The 21736-nt window shown below is 36.2% G+C and overlaps 1 protein-coding gene across 1 annotated transcript in view; it reads right to left on the bottom strand.

Annotated features, from left to right (window-relative positions):
* FBN2 (fibrillin 2) overlaps window positions 1-21736 on the bottom strand; it is a 235238-nt gene that overhangs the window by 90359 nt on the left and 123143 nt on the right. Inside the window, exons 9-17 of the mRNA XM_004420246.3 lie at window positions 20770-20922; window positions 19052-19285; window positions 17988-18125; window positions 12979-13098; window positions 11947-12072; window positions 10978-11100; window positions 9150-9272; window positions 2862-3014; window positions 399-452 (exon numbers count right to left, since the gene is read on the bottom strand). Of these exons, the coding sequence (XP_004420303.1) occupies window positions 399-452; window positions 2862-3014; window positions 9150-9272; window positions 10978-11100; window positions 11947-12072; window positions 12979-13098; window positions 17988-18125; window positions 19052-19285; window positions 20770-20922 (1224 nt within the window). The remainder of the gene's footprint in view (window positions 1-398; window positions 453-2861; window positions 3015-9149; window positions 9273-10977; window positions 11101-11946; window positions 12073-12978; window positions 13099-17987; window positions 18126-19051; window positions 19286-20769; window positions 20923-21736) is intronic.

Here is a 21736-nt window from a genome sequence, read left to right as displayed (position 1 = left end):
ATCCTTATCATCTCTTAAAGATTGTTTTTTTAAAACCATGTCATTATTTAATATATTTTCTTTAAATTGACCTGCTCCTTTTTTTTTTTTAGACCTAAATACTAACTCTAGCCTCTTTTCTTAAGCAATGGTACCCATAAAATCATGGGTATAGTTTGTTAGCCACATTTTTAACAGCGCATATTTAATAGATAAATATCTGCTGTGAAAAATGTGCATCTACATACCACTTAATATCACCTAGCTTATAACCATTGTTCTAAGAGATAATTTATCTTATTATTTTACATGGATATATTTTATAATAGTAAATATAATTATATTCATAATGTTATAATAGAATCATAAAGCTATACAATTATATAATTACTGTAAGATTGAGAATTGAATAGAGTTACCTCTTCCATCCACAGTGATACCTACTCCACTACTACAAAGACCATGGAATTCAGCTATATGATAAAAACAAATAGAGAAATTAAAAACTCTAAACTATATCTGTTCCATACACAAGTCACATAACTCCAAAACTATCATTAGGAACAGTTATGTACGTTAATTTTAAAAATAAAAAAATGTACCATTTCTAACATATTATTAATATATATAATTAGTATATATTATATTATCCATATTATTATAATTCCAAAATCATAAACAAGCATAAAAAAGTAAATAAAAATCACTTGTGATTATCACCCTGTATATCATTAAAATACTGATAAATGTTACAGATATTTTCTACATATGGAAACAAAAAAAATCTAAGTTGTATTATAGAGATTGCTTTTAAACTTTTCTTTTCTCTCAATAATAAAGGAATAACAGACAACACTTACATAATAGCACTTTCCATGTGCCTGGTATTGTTCTAACATTTTCCATCTAATAATTTACTTAATCCTCCCAATACCACAAACTAGATACTGTTATTTTCCCTCTTTTACACCTGAGATGTGAAGTAACTTGCCCAGGTCACAGAGGTGTAAGTGGGGGAGCAGGCTTGGATCTCTGCACTCCATCACAGACATTTCAGGTTAATATCCCATTTAACAGACTATTTAATATTTTTTTCTGAGTTATGTGGATGTACCACATTTACTCAATCAATCTCTTAATGATGAAATTAGGTTTGTCCAATTTTCAGCAATTATAATAAATAATATGAAGTTCAATTATATCACTAGGTAATTCTCTTGGAACTATAACTGCTCAAAGTTTATGCCCCTTTTAAGGCTTCTGAGAGTCCTTCTCTCCCTAAACGTCAGCTTACCTCTCTATCAACAGTAGAAGAGAATACCCATTTTTGTATACCCTCCTCAACAGTGGGAAAAATCAATCATCTATACTTTACCAATCCAATAAATAAAAATGACATCTTATTTTAATTTTAGAAAGACTGGGCATCTTTTTATATGGCACGCTACCATGTGCATTTCTACTTTGTGAAATCTTGTTTGTGTACATTGCAATTTTTTTCTGCAGAGGATTTCAACTTTCCTTACTGATTAATTTAAATTCCTTATAAATTAAGGAAAATATTTTTCCAATTTATATGTGTATGTTAGTCTTTGGTGTCTGCTTTGAAAGTCCTTTACCACACAAAATAACCAAAAGTTTACATATTCTATAAGAAAATTATTTTTGTAAGGTTTAATGTAGGGAGCTAACTTCATCTTTTTTCCAATATTTATCAACAGTATTCATTACTTAGTTCAATTTTTCCTCACTGATCTAAATGCTGTCTTTATCATATCCTACATTCTCATTTATATTCACATCTGTTTCTAGAGTCATTTTATTACTTCACTGAACTTTTTGTGTAGTCTTGTTACCAATTTTTGTACTTCTTTCATAATATGCATAATGCACTTTAATATATTTAGGGCGAAATTTCCTTCATTGACTCTTCTTTTTAAAAAATGCCATACTCAGTAATTCTTCTAGATTAACTGTGATCATTTTGCTCAAGTTTGAACAATCCATTTAGAATTTTTAACAGAATTACAAGCCATTTCCTTTGCTGGAATGTTTTTCTTCCATCTTCTACCTGGGAAGGTCTTATTCCTTCTTTCAAGACCAAACTAAACATGCCCCTCTCCGTGAAGTTTTCCCCAGCTTTCCTGGGCATCTAACTGCTCCATCCTTTGTGCTCTCCCCATTCTTTGTTTATGTCCCTTTAAAGGCACTAATCATACTAAACTATAATTTATATGTTTGTCTCATTGGTTCCCAACCTTAAAAAAAAAAGAGATTGTGTTTATTTTTGAATCCCTACTGTATTTACATATATTCAATACAAGTTTCATAAAAGTATGAATAAACAAGAGTCATAGAATAGTCAACGTTTTAAACCATGTAATGTGCCTGTAGTTATGATAAAATTATGATAAAATTAATAAAGAAATTTATTACTTTCTGGAACTACTGATAGACTACGAGTAGACTGGAACTACTGACAGACTGCAGCCTAAGTCCTTTCTGTGTCAAGATTAAAAATAAGTAATAAACTCAGGTTCTCATGAATTTATTATAACCTTGAAAGCAAATTTTATGCTATTTAGCTTCACAATGACATCATAGATCAAGGACATGGAGGCTAATATATTCATGTAAAAAAAATCTGTTGTAACAATCATAACTGGATCAGCAAATACATTCTTCTCTTCACCTAAAGATCACAGATAAATACAGAGCAAATCTCCTTATTTCATGCCTCGCATACCAACACTGATTTGCATTGCTTTTCTTAAATTAAAAATAATGACAAAACACTTCAGAGCCGACGTACTCTTTGCCCAAATATCTAACGTTACATTTCTAGATTCTTTCTCAGGTGTGAAACCGGCGAAAGTGACTACCTGAATTTTTAGCAGGGCACGGTTGGCAGGGCTCTCCAAAACCGTAGTCTGGATTGGCACAGCAGCATTCGGACTTGGTCACGGCCCCAGGGAAAGGGCGGACACACACTCCCTTCTTGATTCCGCCATAGCATGTACTGCGCATGTGAGTATCTAAAGGACACAGAGGAATGATGATTTGAGAGAGTGATAGAGACGAAGAGATTTCAAAACTGAAGGTTTCTTTTGATCTAAGTGGCCACTAAATGGAAAGCTTCTAGAGGGCATCTGCCACTTTTTCTTTGTATCTTTAGCACCTAATAGTGTTAGGAAATCAACAAATGTTTGTTGAGTGAGGGAAAGGATGAACCCATATCAAGAACTCATTTTTTTTTTCTCCAAGAAGTTGTATGTGCTACACAAGCATCCATTATCCCCCTTATCCTCACAGGCCTTTCCTTGAACCAGGTGTATTTCTACAGTTATAAACAACACTTTGAGCTCTAATCACTGGCTATCCTATACTTAAAATGACACTTACTATTATTTCTATTTTAGAAGTTCTCATGAACAATGAAGTGTGGTGAAATTAAACTACTTTGAGATGACACTGCTTGGCCATGAGATTTCTTATTTCAACTTTCTGAGTTAGGAGGCCTTTCTTTTCAACCTCCAGTTTACTGTTGTGACTATGTTTTAATCTCAGAATCTCAATAAATTCAGTTATAAAAATAAGAACTACCACTATGTGTCCTTGGCATTGTGATAGTTGCTTTACAGACGTTATTTCATTTAAGATTCAGGTCAACAACTCCATAGGACAGCGATCATTAACCACATTTTATAGATGAGGAAGGTGAGTTTCAGAGGGATTACATAAGTAGCTGGAAGTCCTAGACTATCTGCTGCCTGAGCTGGGATTCACACTTGGGCTTGTATGACCTCCACAGTTCTTCCTCTTTCCACTACATCACGCTATGTCCCAAAGAAGCATATCCTGCTTAGTTCTCTCACTCTAAATTTTCATAAAATATGCTACAACTTTATGAGCTAGTAAATGGTGAACTATCAAAAACTCAGATCATCATAAAGGCCAGAGAAGCAGTACAGCTTTTCAGCAGTATCCTGACATGGTAATGCCATCAAAGAGATAATCCTTATTACAAATATCCATAATTATTCACAACTTATTGGAAATAATTTTATCTGCTTGTTATGCAGTCATTCACCTACTTATTTCTTATGATCTGGTGATGTTTCTCATTAAAACAATGAGATTTATGGCTGCATTAAACAATGAGATGTGTCTATGCTCAAATGGAAGAGGGCCATGAGATTTACCACACCAACCCTGAGGACAGGACCTGCTGCCCCTTTCCTTCCTGCTTCTGCTGTGGCTGAGTTTGGTAGAGTCAGCTCTGAGTTATACACAGGTGTAGGACTTGATGCAAGGACAAATTTTCACAAATACAATACAGTTCATGTTTTCCAATATGATTTTTGTGAGTTCTTAGGATGTCACCAATTATCTCAGACAGTATCACAGAATGGTCGAAGTTATTTCTGTTTTCATATTAAGAACATAAGCCACACACAATTTTTAGATGCAACTTGATAAAAAGCCTATAGTACTCACTGGAAGAGAGAGACAAGTTCCATACTGGTTTGTATTGTGTGTTAACAACTCCAGAAGGTCCATGAAAAAGAAAGTAGCGTAACTTATGTGTGGATTTTAGTGACATGAATTGCCCTGAGTTCCAATCCCTGCAGGATGACCTTACTTAAATTACTTAACACTTTCCTTTTTTTTCTTTTTGTGTGAGGAAGATCAGCCCTGAGATAACACCTGTTGCCAATCCTCTTCTTTTTTGCTGAGGAAGATTGGCCCTGGGCTAACTTCCAGATGGGCTAACATCTGTGCCCATCTTCCTCCACTTAAATGGGATGCCACCAAATCATGGCCTGACAAGCAGTGCGTCGGTGTGTGCCCTGGATCCGAACCTGCAAACCCCGGCCTGCAGAAGAGGAGCGCGAACACTTAACCCATGCACCACCGAGCCGGCCCCAACACCTTCCTTATTCATTAAATAAAGCTACAGTTTATATAATGAATGAGAGTGAATTTGTTAAGCATTAAGCACAGTGCCTAAGATACACAGGAAATACTCAAAAAATGCTGGCTACCTTATTTCTCTCTTCTATCTTTAATGAGGACAGTCGACCTTTTCCTGCTCAAAGACCCCAGACTGGAATACTAGTTCATGTTATACTCTTCGGATGTAACTAAGCCACTGTTCACAGGTGTACAGGGTAAGAGGCACCAACCCCGGCAGCCAATCAGAAGGCGCTCACCTGAACGCTTTGGCAGGGGACTGGACCTAAATGTTGAGCTTTATCTGTTCCATATGTTACCAAATTTCTCCACGCCTTTTTTTTTTCTTAAAAGTTGTAATTTTTCAAGGATTTTCTGAAGTAATTATCAGATTCTATACACTATTGGTAAAGTATGTATGGATGCAAAATGGTAATTTTATTTTATTCTTCTTTCTTTAGCATCAACTTTTCCTTATTGCTTAAAGCAGCAACTCTAAGACTATGCCCTAGATGTGATACCATTATTCTAATTTAATAAAACATTAGTAACTGTAATAGCTAACTTACTGGGCATTTGCTATGTGCCAGACACCATTCAGAGCTTTACCCAGATAAATGTAATATTAACGTATTTAATCCTCAAAACAACTAATGAGGAAAGAAGGCACAGAGAGGTAATGGATCTTGCCCAAGTAGCAGAACTAGGATGATAAAAAGAAAATTAACCTTTTAGCTGACAGAAACGTCAAACAGTGTTCATAAAAATGGTAACATATTCTTATGCTAATGTAACAGGATGTTATAAAGGAAATTAAGCTGAAATCCCATTTGTGCTAAACATCAAATAACAAGGTGAATTTTGAGACTCCATCCTGAAGGAAGTAAATATGGAAAATTAGTTACCTGGTCCTTAAACCCCTCCCAACATCAAAGATATAAACAGTTTGACAGTGGTAATTAAGAAAGGATTCTTTCGGCAAGAGCTAGGTTACGAGTTGGGGGTGTTTCCCCCCTCATCTCTGGTCAAGAGGAAAGAGCTTTGCAGGGAGTTACTGAAGAGCTCTGTACCCACCTCTGCCTGGGATACCCAGCAGGCAAAGGCGAGAGGCTGCTATTCCCACTGCAGGAGCAAAGGAGAGAGGTGAGATCAACCTCTGCTCATGTGGCTAACGGCAAAGGTGGGTGTGTCCCACGGATTGGATGTGGTCCTAAAAGGACCACGTGGAGGGGTGATGAGACACTATCAGAGAGAGTCTATCTGAAGTGGACTGCTAACAGACCAGAGGCTGGGTGAGGAGTGGCCACCAGGAGAAAAATGCAGTGTCTGCATCTCAGGAAGGGCAGCGAATGCTCTGAGGTACCCATGAAATCCCCACAAGGAAGAAGTTGGCTTTAAACATCTGCAAAGCCCAGAAATCTTGAAGCTATCCTAGGACGGTATCAGTGCTTCTGCCTCCTCACCACTTCTCCCGCACTATGACCAGGCGGAGTCAGAAAACTTGCTCATGAAGGTCTAAGCTTGGGAGGGAACTTGTAACTTAAAATCAAGTTCAGAATATTAATGATCATGTGGTACTGGACATTCTAATTTCTAAATTCAGATTATTTTCATTACATAAAGTAGTTATAGCGGCCAGCCTGGTGGCGTAAGCAGTTAAGTGCTCGCGCTCTGCCGAGGTGGCCCGGAGTTCGCTGGTTCGGATCCTGGGTGCGCACCGCTTATTAAGCCATGCTGTGGCGGCATCCCATATAAAGTAGAGGAAGATGGGCACGGATGTTAGCCCAGGGCCAGTCTTCCTCAGCAAAAAAGAGGAGGATTGGTATCAGATGTTAGCTGAGGGCTGGTCTTCCTCACACACACACAAAAAATAGCTATATAATTGTCATCTAAACATAGTAAAGTTATGGGGTGGCATGAGTTTTCTTCCTTACTTATTGGATAAACTGCTCCAATTGAATAAATTTGAAGGTAAATTTTTTTGTGTGTGTGTGAGGAAGATCAGCTCTGAGCTAACATCCATGCCAATCCGCCTCTTTTTGCTGAGGAAGACTGGCCCTGAGCTAACATCCGTGACACTCTTCCTCCACTTTATGTGGGACGCTGCCACAGGATGGCCTGACAAGTGGTACGTCGGTGCACACCTGGGATCCGAACCCGGGCTGCCAGCAGCTGCGTACCCGCACTTATCCGCTACGCCACGGGGCCAGCCTCAAGGTAAATTTTCAAAGGATGGGAGAGACCAAGCTACAGTTGCCTTTGTTTATACCCTGCCTGTGAGTCATGCTTCTTCAACATACTAGTTACAACAATAGTTTCATTTTCTGAAAATAAAAATTTACATCTCAGTATCTAGGGAAACAGACATGAACAAATGAGCAAAAAAGAAACCTAAAAGTGCTAACTCTGATAATAATTCATCTTAGTGATTCCTTTCTAACTTCAACAGTCAGTGGATCTCAAAAGCATCACCAGAGGCAGAAGACATGAAGAAAACATACCTAGCACGTTATGGGAACAGCAATATGTAACTTTACACACAGAACAAATGGTGTTTTTATTTCAAAAAGTTTTAGTGACCACAATTGTGAAAAACTGGAGTGGGCTTTCCAACAATTTCTGATGCCTTTTCTGTATGTGGACAGGAGAATGAATTTTTGTGTTTGAACAATGAATTCCTAACAACTACTCACATGTTGGTTGCTTAAAAGAAAAATAATTTCTCCTTCCTAAACTGATTTTGTACTCATCAAAGATTTCAACAGAATCATTTAGATAAAGGAAAAAAACCAACTAAGCGTATTAAAGCAACTGAAAATATTTTAGCTGTCTAAGCAGAAAGGAGCTACATTCCTCTAGTTGCTGTATTTGAAATATCCCTGAGCGAAGTGCCGACATCTTGCGAGCTGAAATAAATCCTACATTGGGTCGAGTGGAGGAACTAAGTGGACAGATTATTTCCATCTGCCGTTACTTCATTTTTTTTCCCTTTGGGATCCAAATGTTTTAATTCCCATAGATAAGAATAAAGTTTTATCAACTAAGAAAGAATTTCATTTCTCTCAAATATACTTTTAAATCAATGAGTATGTCTGCCTTTTACTGTATAACCTGAAAAATAGAGGGTGCACAATGGCTAATTCACCCCAGAAGTCTCATGAAAGCGCTTCGGAGAGAAAATGGCATTAAATGTGTTTTTACAACTAACTCACTCTGCTATTGTTATCATTAGAACATATTGGTTGGGTTTGGAAAAATGAAAAATCGCATTTTTGTTTTGCCTGCCTCTTTAAAGCTAATGACTGGTAACTCTGACTGACTTTCACGTAATCCATTTGACAAAAGTATCTAAAAGGAATTCTGAATGGCTTAGAATAAAATATATATTCTCTCTCATACTCTTCCCTTGTTTCTACAGGTAGTTGCACAGTGATGAGGAATAACTATTCAAAAACATTTCTTGCTTTTGATATAAGACCAAGTTCTATGGTATAAGACCAAGTTCTATGGTATAAGTTATTTACATTTTAAATTTTGTTTGGGTAAAAACAAGAGTTTGCTTAAATATAACTACAATCTCCATTTCATGACTTATTTGATACTAATTACAAAATCTAAATTCACTGTATTTAGAAATTCAGTTATCTAACATTATCAAGGATGCTGGTTTAAGGACAGTTTTTTTTTCTTCTCCAGCATTTTTGACTTGCATCTCATCAGAGCTTTCTGAAGGGAGTTAGGTAGGCTCTCTGCCCATTTTTTTTAAACAGCTTTATTTAGATGTAATTCACAAACCATAGAATTCACCCATTTAAAGTATACAATTCAATAATTGTTAGCATATTCACAGATATGTACAACCATCACCACATAACATTTCATCACCTCAAATACTCTTTAGCTATAACCCCCTTCTCCTGCCACTCCCATCCTCTCTGCTCTAAGCAACCAATAATCTAACTGCTACTCTGCTTTATCTCTATAGATTCACTTATTACGGACATTTCTTATGAATGGAATCATACATTATGTGGTCTTTTGTGACCAGCTTCTTTCACTTAGCATAAGGTTTTCAAGGCTCATCTGTGTTTTCGAATGTATCGGTACTTAATTCCTTTTTAAGGCTGAATATTTATTATTCCATTGTATGGATCTCTCTCTGTCCCCTTTTCAAAGATCATTTGGACACTGGGGCCATTATAGAATGTTTCACTCACCAACACACACGCGTCCGTCCACGCCCACAGCCAGGCCTGGGGGACAGTCACAGCGGAAGGAGCCTTCATTGTTGATGCAATGCCCATTCATGCAGATCCCTGGGGTCTGGCACTCGTCCACATCTGCCCAGAGGGGAACACAAGCCCGGCCATTACTGGTAAGTTTAACTTTATTACAGAGTTTACCTGTTGCCACCACTCCAGATTATCAACCTTCTGTTTTTAGTTTTACAATTTGTGGAAGAACACATAAATGTGATAACAAATCTTATATCTAAATGCAACACTTTGAAACACATTTTCAGAAAGACTAAGTGAAAGTTGCTTCACTTTACCCATCGGGAAAAAAGAGCCCTACAAACTCATTTTTCATTATTTATTTAGCAACCCTGCTTAATACTAAATAATATTTAATTCAAATTTGTTAAGTGAAACAAATTCTTAAAACTAAGATAAACTTTGTAATTACCTTTTACAACACACATAAAATTCTAACTAAAGAGAGATGCTGTTTTGATATTAATTTTATCACTTCATAATAACAAATAGTTTGGGGTATCTCTTCTAATTTTCAATCTGCTTGAATTTATCAAATGTAACCCAACATTAAATGGCTTCCCCAAAAGATTAAACAGTCTTCAAAACACAAGGCTGCCAACTCTTATGAACATTTCAAGACTTTCAGATGACATTTGCAATAACAAATTTAATAAAAAAATAATTTTAAGAAAGCAGAAAGTAGTAAGATCTAGATCATCTTTATATGTGTATTTAAGTTTCTTATGAAATGCTGAAATAAAGTTACATGCTATAACATAATGCTACACATTATGTGTGTATGTTCCAGCAATAATGCTAATCCCACATCCTGTGTTAAATCCCAATCAGCTAAGATTGAGATGACATCCCAGTCATGAGTTCAATCAGCAGAGCTACAATATTTCTATTTAATCCTGTACTCCCTTTCTTGAATAGTCAAGAAGCTATTTTTTATTCAGAAACACGAGAATCAGTCTCGACTTCCTCTCTCTACTGTCTCTGGAATTTCATTAAAATTACAGAAATTGGTTGTGAGTCTTATTTGGTATTCAGATAAGTTTGTGCAGTTGAAGGCTGAACGCATTCACAGAGTTATTTTGTCTAAAAGGAGAAAACTAAAAAACAAAACAAAACTTGTTTCTAAGTAGGCAGCACAGAATTTGTTCCATCTTACTAAATTCCAATCGTGTGTATAAACATAATATAGTCTTACTTATTTTCAAGAGGCATATCTTTTGCTTACTAAAGTTACCGCTAGAGCTTAGCTTTCAAAATGGCTTTATAAACAAAACAATTGATAGGGATATTTAAATTATTTCTTTACTAAATCAATGTAAGATTTTTAGATAATGATATAGTCACAAATGATCTGTAGATTAGCTTTGTGGAAAAGCTGTAATGCAAAACCAGTAATGAATGACAGTGGAAAATCTAGTTCTGAGAACAAATAAAAACGAAAACCTTTCAAGACTTTTTCTTCCTCTTTTTCATTTAGGCAAGGGGTAGAGAGAAATTATTTCTACATTGTCTCTTTCAGACTTGCTAAAACCAATCTGTCATTCCGTTAATTTTTCCTATACCATTATTATTTTTGTAAAGATATTACTGTTCCCTAGACCACAATGTGTGTTTTTCTAGGAAGCTTTAGACACCTGCCTTACCGAATTACCAAAAGATGTGAATAATATGAAATCCACATGAAGAAACTGAAGTAATTCTTGCATGATTCATTCAAATAAAAAAGATGGTTTCAATCAAGGTTACTTTCCTATCTCAAAGCCATACATACCAGTACAGTAACGCCCATTTGGAGCCAAGACGAATCCTGGTTTGCAGATGCACTTGAAGCTGCCATCTTCATTAATGCACATCCCATTCAAACACATGTTGGTAGTTGTACATTCATCGTGATCTGCAGGAGAGAGAGTGACTTACACCACTAGCCTTGAGGGAACTAGTTCCCTCTCCTTCCACAAACAATTGCCAGTCAAATTCTACTACATAAATGAGCCATGTGCTCAGTGACTTTTTTTTCTAGTATGAATGCCAACTGAGTGAGAGCAAATAGTGTGGAGAATGTGAAAGGCTTTAGTATAAAGGAAAAGAATTAAATAAATTTTGTGTTTAGGTGCTATTAACCAAACCACATAAACCAAGAGTAGTGTTTTATTCTGAGCACCAAAAAAGGCAGTATGATTTCAGGGGGTGTTTCTTTTCTAAGAGAGAATAAAGCAGAGACAAACCTCATTGCAAGTGAAATGATCTGGACTTTCATTAGTGAGTGAAATATCATGTGTTGCTGTGTGAATAGAACACTTCTGTGGAGTATTGGTATCTACTGCACTGCTAGACATCATCAGGACCATAAATTTAGAGATTTGGGTATCACATATGCCAAACACTGTTATAGTCCCCCAGATGGGGGGGCGGTTTCTATCTTGTCAATGTTTATGTCCCAACACGTGAGATATAGTAGGTGCTAATAATTATTACCAAGAATAATTGCCACTTGCAATTAAACATGTACCACACAGGAAACGTCTAGAAACAGTAAATTATTCATTGTTAGAACATTTCCAAAAAATCTGTCCTTTCACTTTAATAGTCTTATGTTAAATGCATTTACATTTTACCCAAGTCATCTGAGCAACTCTCACATATGTGTCGTGCAAGCTTTCATGGAAATAGTATATATGGTTCTAAATAAAAATGTATATCCTTTAAAAATCTTTTGCAAAGGGACAGGCAATTTCCATACCAACACAGTTTTTTCCATCTGTAGTTAATTCAAAGCCAGCATTGCAAATGCACTGGAAACTTCCATCTGTGTTCACACATCGACCGTTTTTACAAAGAACTCCATTCTGGATGCACTCATCAATATCTGGGGAAATTAAGAATAGCCAAACATTATTCTTTTACAATAAAAATAGATAGAAACAGTAAGATGATAAATTTAATTTTAAATATCCAGTTTATTTTTACATGTAATATACATGATCATGTTGGTTCTTTAGCAAAACTTCCATCTCTCACTGGCTTTTTTTTTTCTCGGATAGGTAGGTGTAAGTAATTTCACAGCCCTGACATGAAGTAGTAGTTGAAGAGGAAAAGAAAGAGAAAAATGAAATGCGGTGTGCAGTGAACCTAAGAGAGGGTGGGTGGTGTAGCTGGAATTACTGGTGCAGCTGTTTTTGACACAGTGGTTGAAGACCTTAAGAGTCGGAGCAAGGAGTTGAGCAGAGTAAAGTAACTACAGAATATCTGGATTAAGAGCAACATGATGAAAACTGCTGGAGTAAGTTGATTCAAGCAACTACCCGTGGATGAATAGGAAATGAAAAAGACGACAAGCAGAGTCATCTGCTAATGGACAACGGTGGTGAGCGTAGCAATGAAACTGTGAATCAAGACTAGGCTTGATTTGGTGTTGGACTATGTGTGAGGTTCAAAGAAAACAGTAGTTGAAAAGCACTATAAATCTTAAGCTCCGTTAATCAGAGAGCAGTAATGCTACTGAAGTTACTTGGAGAAAGGAAGCTGTGATCTAGGGAAGGAAGATAAACTGAATTTCTGCGAAGCCAGATACCACGCTGCCTGTGTTATAGATGCAAATAGTGTTTTATGTTTAAAGGGAGCACTTCTGAGGGTAGTATAAAATAAATCTGTAATAATGTAATAGCGCTTATTTCATCCCACGTCTTATTTTAATAAATTTACTTTTAACCTCAACAGCCTGGGTCACTATATTTCACAGAACATTTTCATACGTGAAAGCAAACTGCCTCACCAATGCACGCTTGCTTGGTAGGAGTCCTCTGGAAGCCAGCATGACATTTACAATAATAGGATCCAGGTGTGTTAACACAATCTCCATTAGTGCAGGGATTTGATGTGCATTCATCAACATCTGTGAGCAGCGAAAGAAACCATTATAGACTTCACTCCGTTTCTGGAAATGTTTGTTTAAAGTCCATTTAGGCCTCCCAAATTTGAGAGAAGGCCAGTCAGTGGTAATAGTCTAAATAGCCCAGTATTTATAAATGAATGAAAATTCCTTTCTTTAAATACAGAGGTCAGTCTGGAGATTTACAAAAATACTGCCTATTGGAGAGTACAAGGGACTTTGCTTTCATCAAGAAATAATGATTTTTCATTTGAATAAGGCACAATGATTAAAAGCACAGACTCTGAAAAGACAGAGCCTCGAGTTCCAATAGGCTATAACACTTATTATCTACAGTAATCTGGGTGAGGTAATAGCCTTTCTAAGGCTTAGTACAGTAACAGAAGCTCAATTAAAAATTTTTGAAGACATATATTTATATTACATGTTGTCCCTTCTACTAGTTTTAAAGAAAGAGATTGATGGATTATGGAATTTCTTTATTATTATTTTTTGTGCTCAACTATATATGCATTGAGGCTTGGATAATATTTTGAAGTAACAAACATAGGATGGGTAGAAAACGGAAATTAATTAAAACAAAGCCTACTATTTTTAGTAACTTCAAGTTTCTTTAGTACCTTAAAATTGGGACAGGGATTTTTTGTATAAAACCAAGTTTTATGCAAACACTAGTTTTGATCCAAAATGTGAGAAACATCATCACTGCTTTTATTTCAAGTTCTCCTAAGGCTCGATTAAAGGCAAACCCATGTTAGAATTCAGGCACTGCAAAGCCAAATGACAGACTGAACAGTCTGAACTAGTCAAATCCCAGAGAAATCACATGTGCCAGTGTTAGAAAAAGTTTAATTCATCTTCTCTCAGCAATGCCTACTAAATATTATTTTGAATGCTGGCAAATTAACAACCTGGCTGGCTGGTGAGGGCGTAATGACTTGCCATCTCATATGCATGTGGAAGCCTTTAACATATACGATTTCAGCTAAATTGAAGAGCACAACAATACAATCAATTCACAGGTTTACCATTTTAATAAACAGATTACTCCTTTCACAGATGTTCTTAAAAGAGGAGCTGTACTCTATCAAACTCGCCAACCTCATTTATATAAACACTCAGACTGAAGGCAATTAAGCCCTGCCTGGTAAAGGAGGGGGAAAAAATCTCATGGCAAATAAAATAAAAACAACAAGGAATAATAGGATTAAATGCTTTTTCAATTCATCCAAAGACCCTTCAGCCCAAGAAGACTCACTTACATTGAAACTTTTGGTTGATAACATCAATTCTACTGAGCCAAAGGAATGAAGCAAAATGAAAAAATAGAGAGTTTTGAGTGTTAGCAAGCATATAACGTATAACTAACGGACTTTCCAAAACGAAATATCTCCCTCAGTTTGCAGTGTTGAAGATCCCTTAAAGTCTCTGTATGCACGTAATATTGAAATGCAACAGCTACAAATGTGTTGTAGAAGCATCTTTACAGAACCCTCGCTGTAAATCTCTGTTCTAGTGAAGAACACGAAAGACCACGTACCCAACTCCCTCTCTAGGTAAACTTGCTGGGAAGCAGGTCACTTTTTAGGACCTTTTCCTGCCCTTGAGAACCTGTTCCCAAGGCCCCTCGTGGCTATGACAGCTCTGCCAGTTATTTTGCCATTACAGCTGTAATTCACTTCTGATTCCTTAGCCTTGTCGGGACCTCACCGAAGGTCTAGTACACAGAGAAGCCATAGTAGTTCACTTATTTATTTCTTCTTTGGAAGTGAAAACAATCAACAAAAAACTGTTAATGACTTTACAATTCCATATGACTTTAAACCCCATTTGTTGTTTTTCCAGGATTATTGTAAGATCTTAAGTTTTAGACTAATCACAAATGACCATTGCCACATTCTGAAATGTACATTTCATGCCTCTTCTTTATTCCGAGTCTCATACCCTAGTACCTCCAAGTGATCACCTTTGTTTTGCTTTGTGTAGAGAAACAGGAATATTTAAATATCACAACCTGCACTTTGATTTCTTCCTATGTTTTCATTGCGGACTGAAAATTTTAAGCAAAATTTATAAGATTTTAAGCTACTAAAATAAATGAAGTAATTGAGAAAGACTGATTATCAAATTGGTTAAGTTCTCAGATACTAGTGGGGTAAGAAACATTTACCCTTAAAAAGTACTTTATATTTCAACTTAGAAAACACTTTTAATTTGCAAGGGCTCTAAAATTACCTGTGGCCCAACAGAAACAGAAATTATTTCTTACTATTCCAAAATACAGTGATTTGAATTGAGTTAAAAACCATTGCTAACAGAAGTTTGACTTATACAGACACTAAACGAGTCACAGAATTTCATTTTAGAGTAGAATTCTCAAGAAAAAGAGAGAAAAATGTGATGAATAAATATAACTTTTCAGGTCTCAGGAGTAATTCTCCTAATAGCAAAATGGACCCAATTCTACTTCCCTAGTAGTAGTCAAAAAGACTACTTTTTGACTTTTGTAGTCAAAAAGTCTTTGACTTTTTAATACAGTTAGTGCCTTTCAAGTTTTTCCACTTTATCAGGTATTTAACAGAAAGAAGTTCCCAAAGACCAATGGCAATTTGTTATTCCTCAAAACACTGGTGTGATTCAAATAGTCACCACTCTTATCTTGGGCTCCTAAAGTTTAAAACACCAGTTAACTCATATCCTCTTAACTTTTTCTGATATGCCAACTTGTTGTTTATAAACTCAAAACTGATTAAAAGTTGACACTAGAAAAGAGTAAAGGTTAAAAATATTGAAAACTTGTTTTCCAAAAATATGCCCCAATACTAATCTTTGTCCCTATGAGTTTACAATAGATAGAAAAATAACCCCAAAGTTTTAACTTTGCAGGGCTGGATGATGAGATCAATCTAGAATGGAACCATTTGCAACAATGTTTGGGTAAAACGCAGAAGTTTGAGATTTATATTAACACATCAATTGTGCAGTCGCGCAATCTCAACACTACGTTAGACAGAGTTTATAAAAAGGGTAGTAGCAGCCCTTCTCCCCTGGGTTCCAGGAAAAGTTAGGACCTATTATCTTAAGACATCCATTGTATGTGATTAGCTTATCTCCTGTGCATCTAGAGTGGTACTAACTATGCACCACCCTTGGGAGAACTAGGAAAACAGTCACTGAAATCTCTTTCTGCAGGGCTTCAGTCTCTAGGGGAAGCTGGGTGAGAGGCTGGGTTGGCAGCATGACTACAGAAGGAACTTTTGATCCTTAAAGATTGTTCATCTTTTTAGCAATGGTTCACAAGACACTCCCCCAGAGTACTGGTGATTTACTAGCTAGAATAAAGTACACCTGGGTGCAAACATGAAATAAACAGTGGTCTTTGGCTAATTTACAGAAAACAAACTTTTGACCTTCTTTTACTTGTTGGGTAGTGAATCACGCAGTGACACATGAATGGCAAATATCAGTAGCAAAACAAAAATAGTCAATCAAATTTCAGTTTGATAGAGTGTAATTGTGTATGTATGTGTGAGAGGGGATATTTTATATATTGTACACTTATAATCATATTTTCTGGTGGCAAAATCATTTTCAAGTCAGATAAAAGAACAAATAAATCAGTATTTCAGGGTGTTCTAAAAATAACCACCTGGTCTATCACTTGAGCAAGTATCAAGTAGTATCTGCTAAGCTAGGGTTGATGCATATGGTTATACACTGCACAACCCTAGGGTGCGCCATTTATACAGATTATGTGAATGGTACCCTCTAGAGCCGTGCAGTGCAACACCTGTGCAACTGTACATCGAGATCCTGAGCTAAGCCTTATTTAATCATTCTCATCTTGTAGCTCTGAACATAGTTTAGAATGATTGGTTTTTCCAAAACATCATACTTGGCTCACATTTTTTCATAATCATAGTGCACTTAGACATTTTCAGTTTAACTTGGCAAAATTGTGATACTAACTCTCTGTGTTCCTGGCCTCTCATCTGTATTATATAACAGAAGACTTGAACTCAAAGTTGATATTTAGGGTTATGCTAATATGAAATATATACATGATCATTTGCTAATATGATACATAAATAAAAGAATAACCTCAAAATGGTTCAATTCCCAGTCTTAAAACTACTCTTAAAAGATCATCAAAACCCTCTTCATTACCAAATCCAACAGATTTTTTTTTGTCCTCATTGTATTTGATTTTTCTGCCACATTTAACACTGGACACTACTTTTCTCTTGAAAGTGTACATTTCAAGTGTATAGCTTCAGTGACATAATACTTTCCAGATTATTTTGCTGTCTCTTCAATACCATTACTAAGTTTCCTTTATGGGCCTGTGTTGCTGTTTCCACGGGGTTCCAGTTGCAGTACCACTGTTATCTTTTCACTCTTCCCATTGTTCAGCCTGGGTGACAATATTCACCCTCATGGTTCTAACAGCCATCTGTATATTATTGACTCCTAAATCTGTACCTCTAGCCCTGAACACTCCTCTTAGCTTTAGACCCATATAACTAAATGTCCTAGACACCTAAAACTCAACATGTCCAAAAGAGACTCATCAACTATTTCCTCCCAATCTCCACCTTCTTCAGCATGTTAATTACACCACCGTATATCCAGTGTTGCTCAGCTAAGAAGGAAGGAAAGGGAGAGGCAGAGACAGAAATCACAGTATTTAGGACCTGAAAGGGTGGAGGATTCCTGAAATGGCCTAGCTCAGCAGTAGGTTAAGGGAGCATATGCATGAGCATGCATACAGGAGAGATAGCTTGGAAATTAGCTTTACTTCAAAAGTCTTTTTTTTCATATTCAATCCAATTTGTTCCTGTAGTCTAAAAGCTATTAAAAGACTAAGAAGGATTAAAGAATCATGAGCTTACCTATGCAATCCCCATTTGCATCCTGCTTATAACCCATGTTGCACTCACATCGGTAGCTAGAAACAGTAGGTATGCAGCGTCCATTTAAACAGAGATTAGCATGATGCTTACAGATGTCTATTGTCTGGTTCAGAATAGCTGTGGAAAACAAAGCACAAGTGATATTTCATCATTACAACATGGATTACTTTTCTCAGAGTTGATTTTTGAAAGGATATTTGATAGTACATTAATTAGGTGTAATATCCAAAGCCCACATTATTCAATATTTTATTAAAACTTTCATGTTGAAGATCTAAAAAATATTCTCGAGACACATGGTTCTAACTTACATTTACTAAGTCATACAACTGGAAACTTTGCTCATAATGATGTCTTTTCAAAATCTCAGGAATGTTCTACTGTACATTTGAATGCTTTCCATTTCTTTTTTTGTAACTATGCGGAATACTCAGATAGAGTAAATAGGCAAAATGCCAAAAAGAATAAACTTAACACTGTAGGACATCATTAAATATTATTAGCAAGAGCAGTTCTTTTCGAAAGAATGAACTTAAATGTCAAGTACACCACTGCCAATTCTGGCCTGAAGCCTATGGGTCTCAACTTCTTAAGTTATTCAACAAAAAAGAGTGAGGAAAAGAAAGATATTTCATTATAATATTTGGATAGGCACAGAGCAAGACTTATTCAGTTTATCTCAGTTGAGAAATGGTTCTGGAAAATAATTCAAGGAGTGTATGAACAGGGCAGCTGCAATGGCCAAATGAAATACACTGGAACCAAAAACGTGCTCTTTAATGGCGCCATCTGGATTGGAGTATTACCATGCTCTCATCTCTATTTTCAAAGAGAACCTAGGTCACTCATTCTTTTCTCCAATTTAGAAAGTTTATGGAACATAAAAATAATATTTTCCTAAGATTAAGTATTACTACATTACATTTTAGACCCTGAAATAGTTTTTACACACACACACACACACATGCCTTTTGTAAAAAAAGATATTATAACATCATTTAAGGCAGAAAAGTAAACAGTCTACACAAAAAGTGAACACTCACTTAGCCCAGTGATGATGGGCCCCTGTCCTCCGGCCCCCACACCAGCTCCTCCAACACCAGGAGAAAAGCCATTGCCTCCAGGGATGGGGATGAAGCCTGGCCCTCCTGGGCCATAGCCATTGCCATTGCCACTTGGGGCAAAGCCATTCCCCCCAGTGCCTCCAGGTCTGGAACCAGCACTCCCTGGTATCCCTCCTATTGGAAGTCCATCCATGCAAAGTCTGCGATATTCCTCTAGAAGAAAAGAAAGTTCAGTTAAACACAAATGGATGGCTTTCTGCATAATAAAGGCAATTTGTATATTGTAATGATCATTTCAAGTTATCTTTACTACACAATATGAATAAGTAAGTTATTATCTTGATAAATATTTTCAACGCTAGCAGTAGCAGGAAAAGGTATAGAAGTTTCAGAAAAAATTAAAACCTATAGCCATATTTTAAATGAATTGCATAACCAAAGAATCGTCTATATGTGCATTTTGATTTTACATCCCTAAGTGCAATTCGTAAAATTCCAAATATAATTGTGAATGGAAGAAATTTATTTGAATGGATGAAAATAAAAGCTTTAAGTAATTCATTCTGTATATTCGGTTTTACTTGAATCTTTGCCAGTATTGTACCTACACATTTTTCCTATCTATTTTCTTCTCTTTAAGGGATTAATATGGCTTCAGAATACTTTTTTCTAATGTGGATTTTAACAGAAGACAGTATTTAGTAAGCTTTTAAATCTGCTCCTTATTTGTCCAAGTATCAAAGCTGAGAGAAAAGAAACAAGAATATAGAAGTTGCCTTATTTCCTTAACTGCTCTCAGAATTAGGGCACTATATAAACAGACATGAAAATTATTTAACTCAAGTAATTGTTTCAGTATTAATATTACTATTACACGTCACTAGTGGAATGATGAGTTTCCCAAATTATATACTATGCATTAATTCTGCTTTTTAAAAATTTTTACTACTCAATTTTGGTATCTTATGGCTTAGAGATTTAGAAAGAATGTGCCTTAACTTTTTTCTCCATAACAGTACATATAAATACATATCTCTACAAGTGTATTTGCAAAACTTTAATTATTTTTGATATATTTAGAAATTAATATGGAGATAACATAACATATCGATATATCTTTATGTGATAAACATTAATTGTATTTTACTATTCATATTATATTAAGAAGAGGAGCTATTTCTCATTCATCTTGAAATAATTTCCTGATATAGCCTCAGTTATATGGCAGTTAATATAGCAAAGGGAATGAGAGGTATCCTCCTACACTTATATTCTTAATTTTCAAGGTCCTTAGAAAAGAGAGGAAATATCTTCAAGGACTGGGACACTATAAGCTGAGGGTACTCCTGAAATAAAACACAAATGAAGGCAGAACTTTGTTATTCAAAGATATTCAAACTCTGGAATGGAAGATCAGAAGGTTTTAAATACTGACATTCAAAATAATTTTTTAAAATACTTGCATAAAGACAAGTTATGACCAGCTTTTAGGACTTTTTCTGATATTAACAGACTGTATATAATAAAAACTGATCCCAAATAAACAATGCCATCCCACAAAAACACCAAAGTCATATTGAAAACACTAATAGGAATATAAATATGACTTGATTTCAAGGAGAAGAGCAAAGTACATTATTTGTTACTAATTTTCCTAACACTGTCTGTCCTGAGGAGGCTAGCAGCCAGCAGCTCACCAGAGCCTCTGACGGGACAGGCTTCAGGAATGGTTCCAACACCCCAGCAGCGGCCAGGCTCACAGCAGCATTGCTTTTTTGTCATTCTGCCCGGAAGCTCTTGTGCACAGCGACCATTCACCAGGCCTGAGAAACATGTGCCTGTTCTCTGATCTGAACATGTGAAAACAAAATAGAAGACATGGCAGAATTATCTCAGGTTCTCATGTCAATCATTCCACATATTAGAAGAGGCTAAGTGAAGTGAATTATTTTACTTAATCTCTATTATATCTGTTTATTCTCTTATTTTCTACTGCATTTATTCATTCCTTTACTTATTTACTGAGCAAACATTCACTGAGCACCTATTCCATGTCCTATCCCAGGGACACAAAAATCAAAAGACATGCAGCAGGTATGAGCCCATGCTGCAGTGAGAAGCCAAGCCCAGACAGATCTGCAGCTTGAAGGAAAGGAACTACCCAATCCTAGCCTAGATTAGTTATATTAGTCAATCTCCAGCTGACCTGCAGATGTTCACCATTGTTTGCCACTGAGATTTTGTGGTTGTCTGTTACACACAATATCTGACTGACACAGGTGCCATTTTAGAAAGGTTGATCAGAAGGAGCTCTTTTGAGAGACTGACATCTGAGCAGAGACTCGAATAAAGTGAGAGCATGAGCCACACAGTTATCTGAGAGAAGAACAGTTCAAAGAGAAAGGGATGTTCTTGATGTGTGAAAAACAAGGGGCCAGTGTGCCCAGAGAAGAGCATGCAAAAGGGAGAGTAGAAGACTATGAGCTCAGAGAGATGTCCAAGGCAAGATCATGTACAGCCCTGTAGACCATTAGGAAAGGACTTTTGGATCTTATGTGGAGTGTTAGAAGAGTCACTGAATGGTTTCAATTAGAGGAAAGACAATGGTTTACATTTTCTAAAAGATCTCTTTAGCTGCTGACTGTAGTGAGTGCAGGAAGACCA

This window comes from Ceratotherium simum, chromosome 4 (assembly GCF_057802395.1).
Source record: "Ceratotherium simum simum isolate JZ-2026a chromosome 4, ASM5780239v1, whole genome shotgun sequence".
Lineage (NCBI taxonomy): Eukaryota > Metazoa > Chordata > Mammalia > Perissodactyla > Rhinocerotidae > Ceratotherium > Ceratotherium simum.
This window is presented reverse-complemented; position numbering and strand designations above follow the sequence as displayed.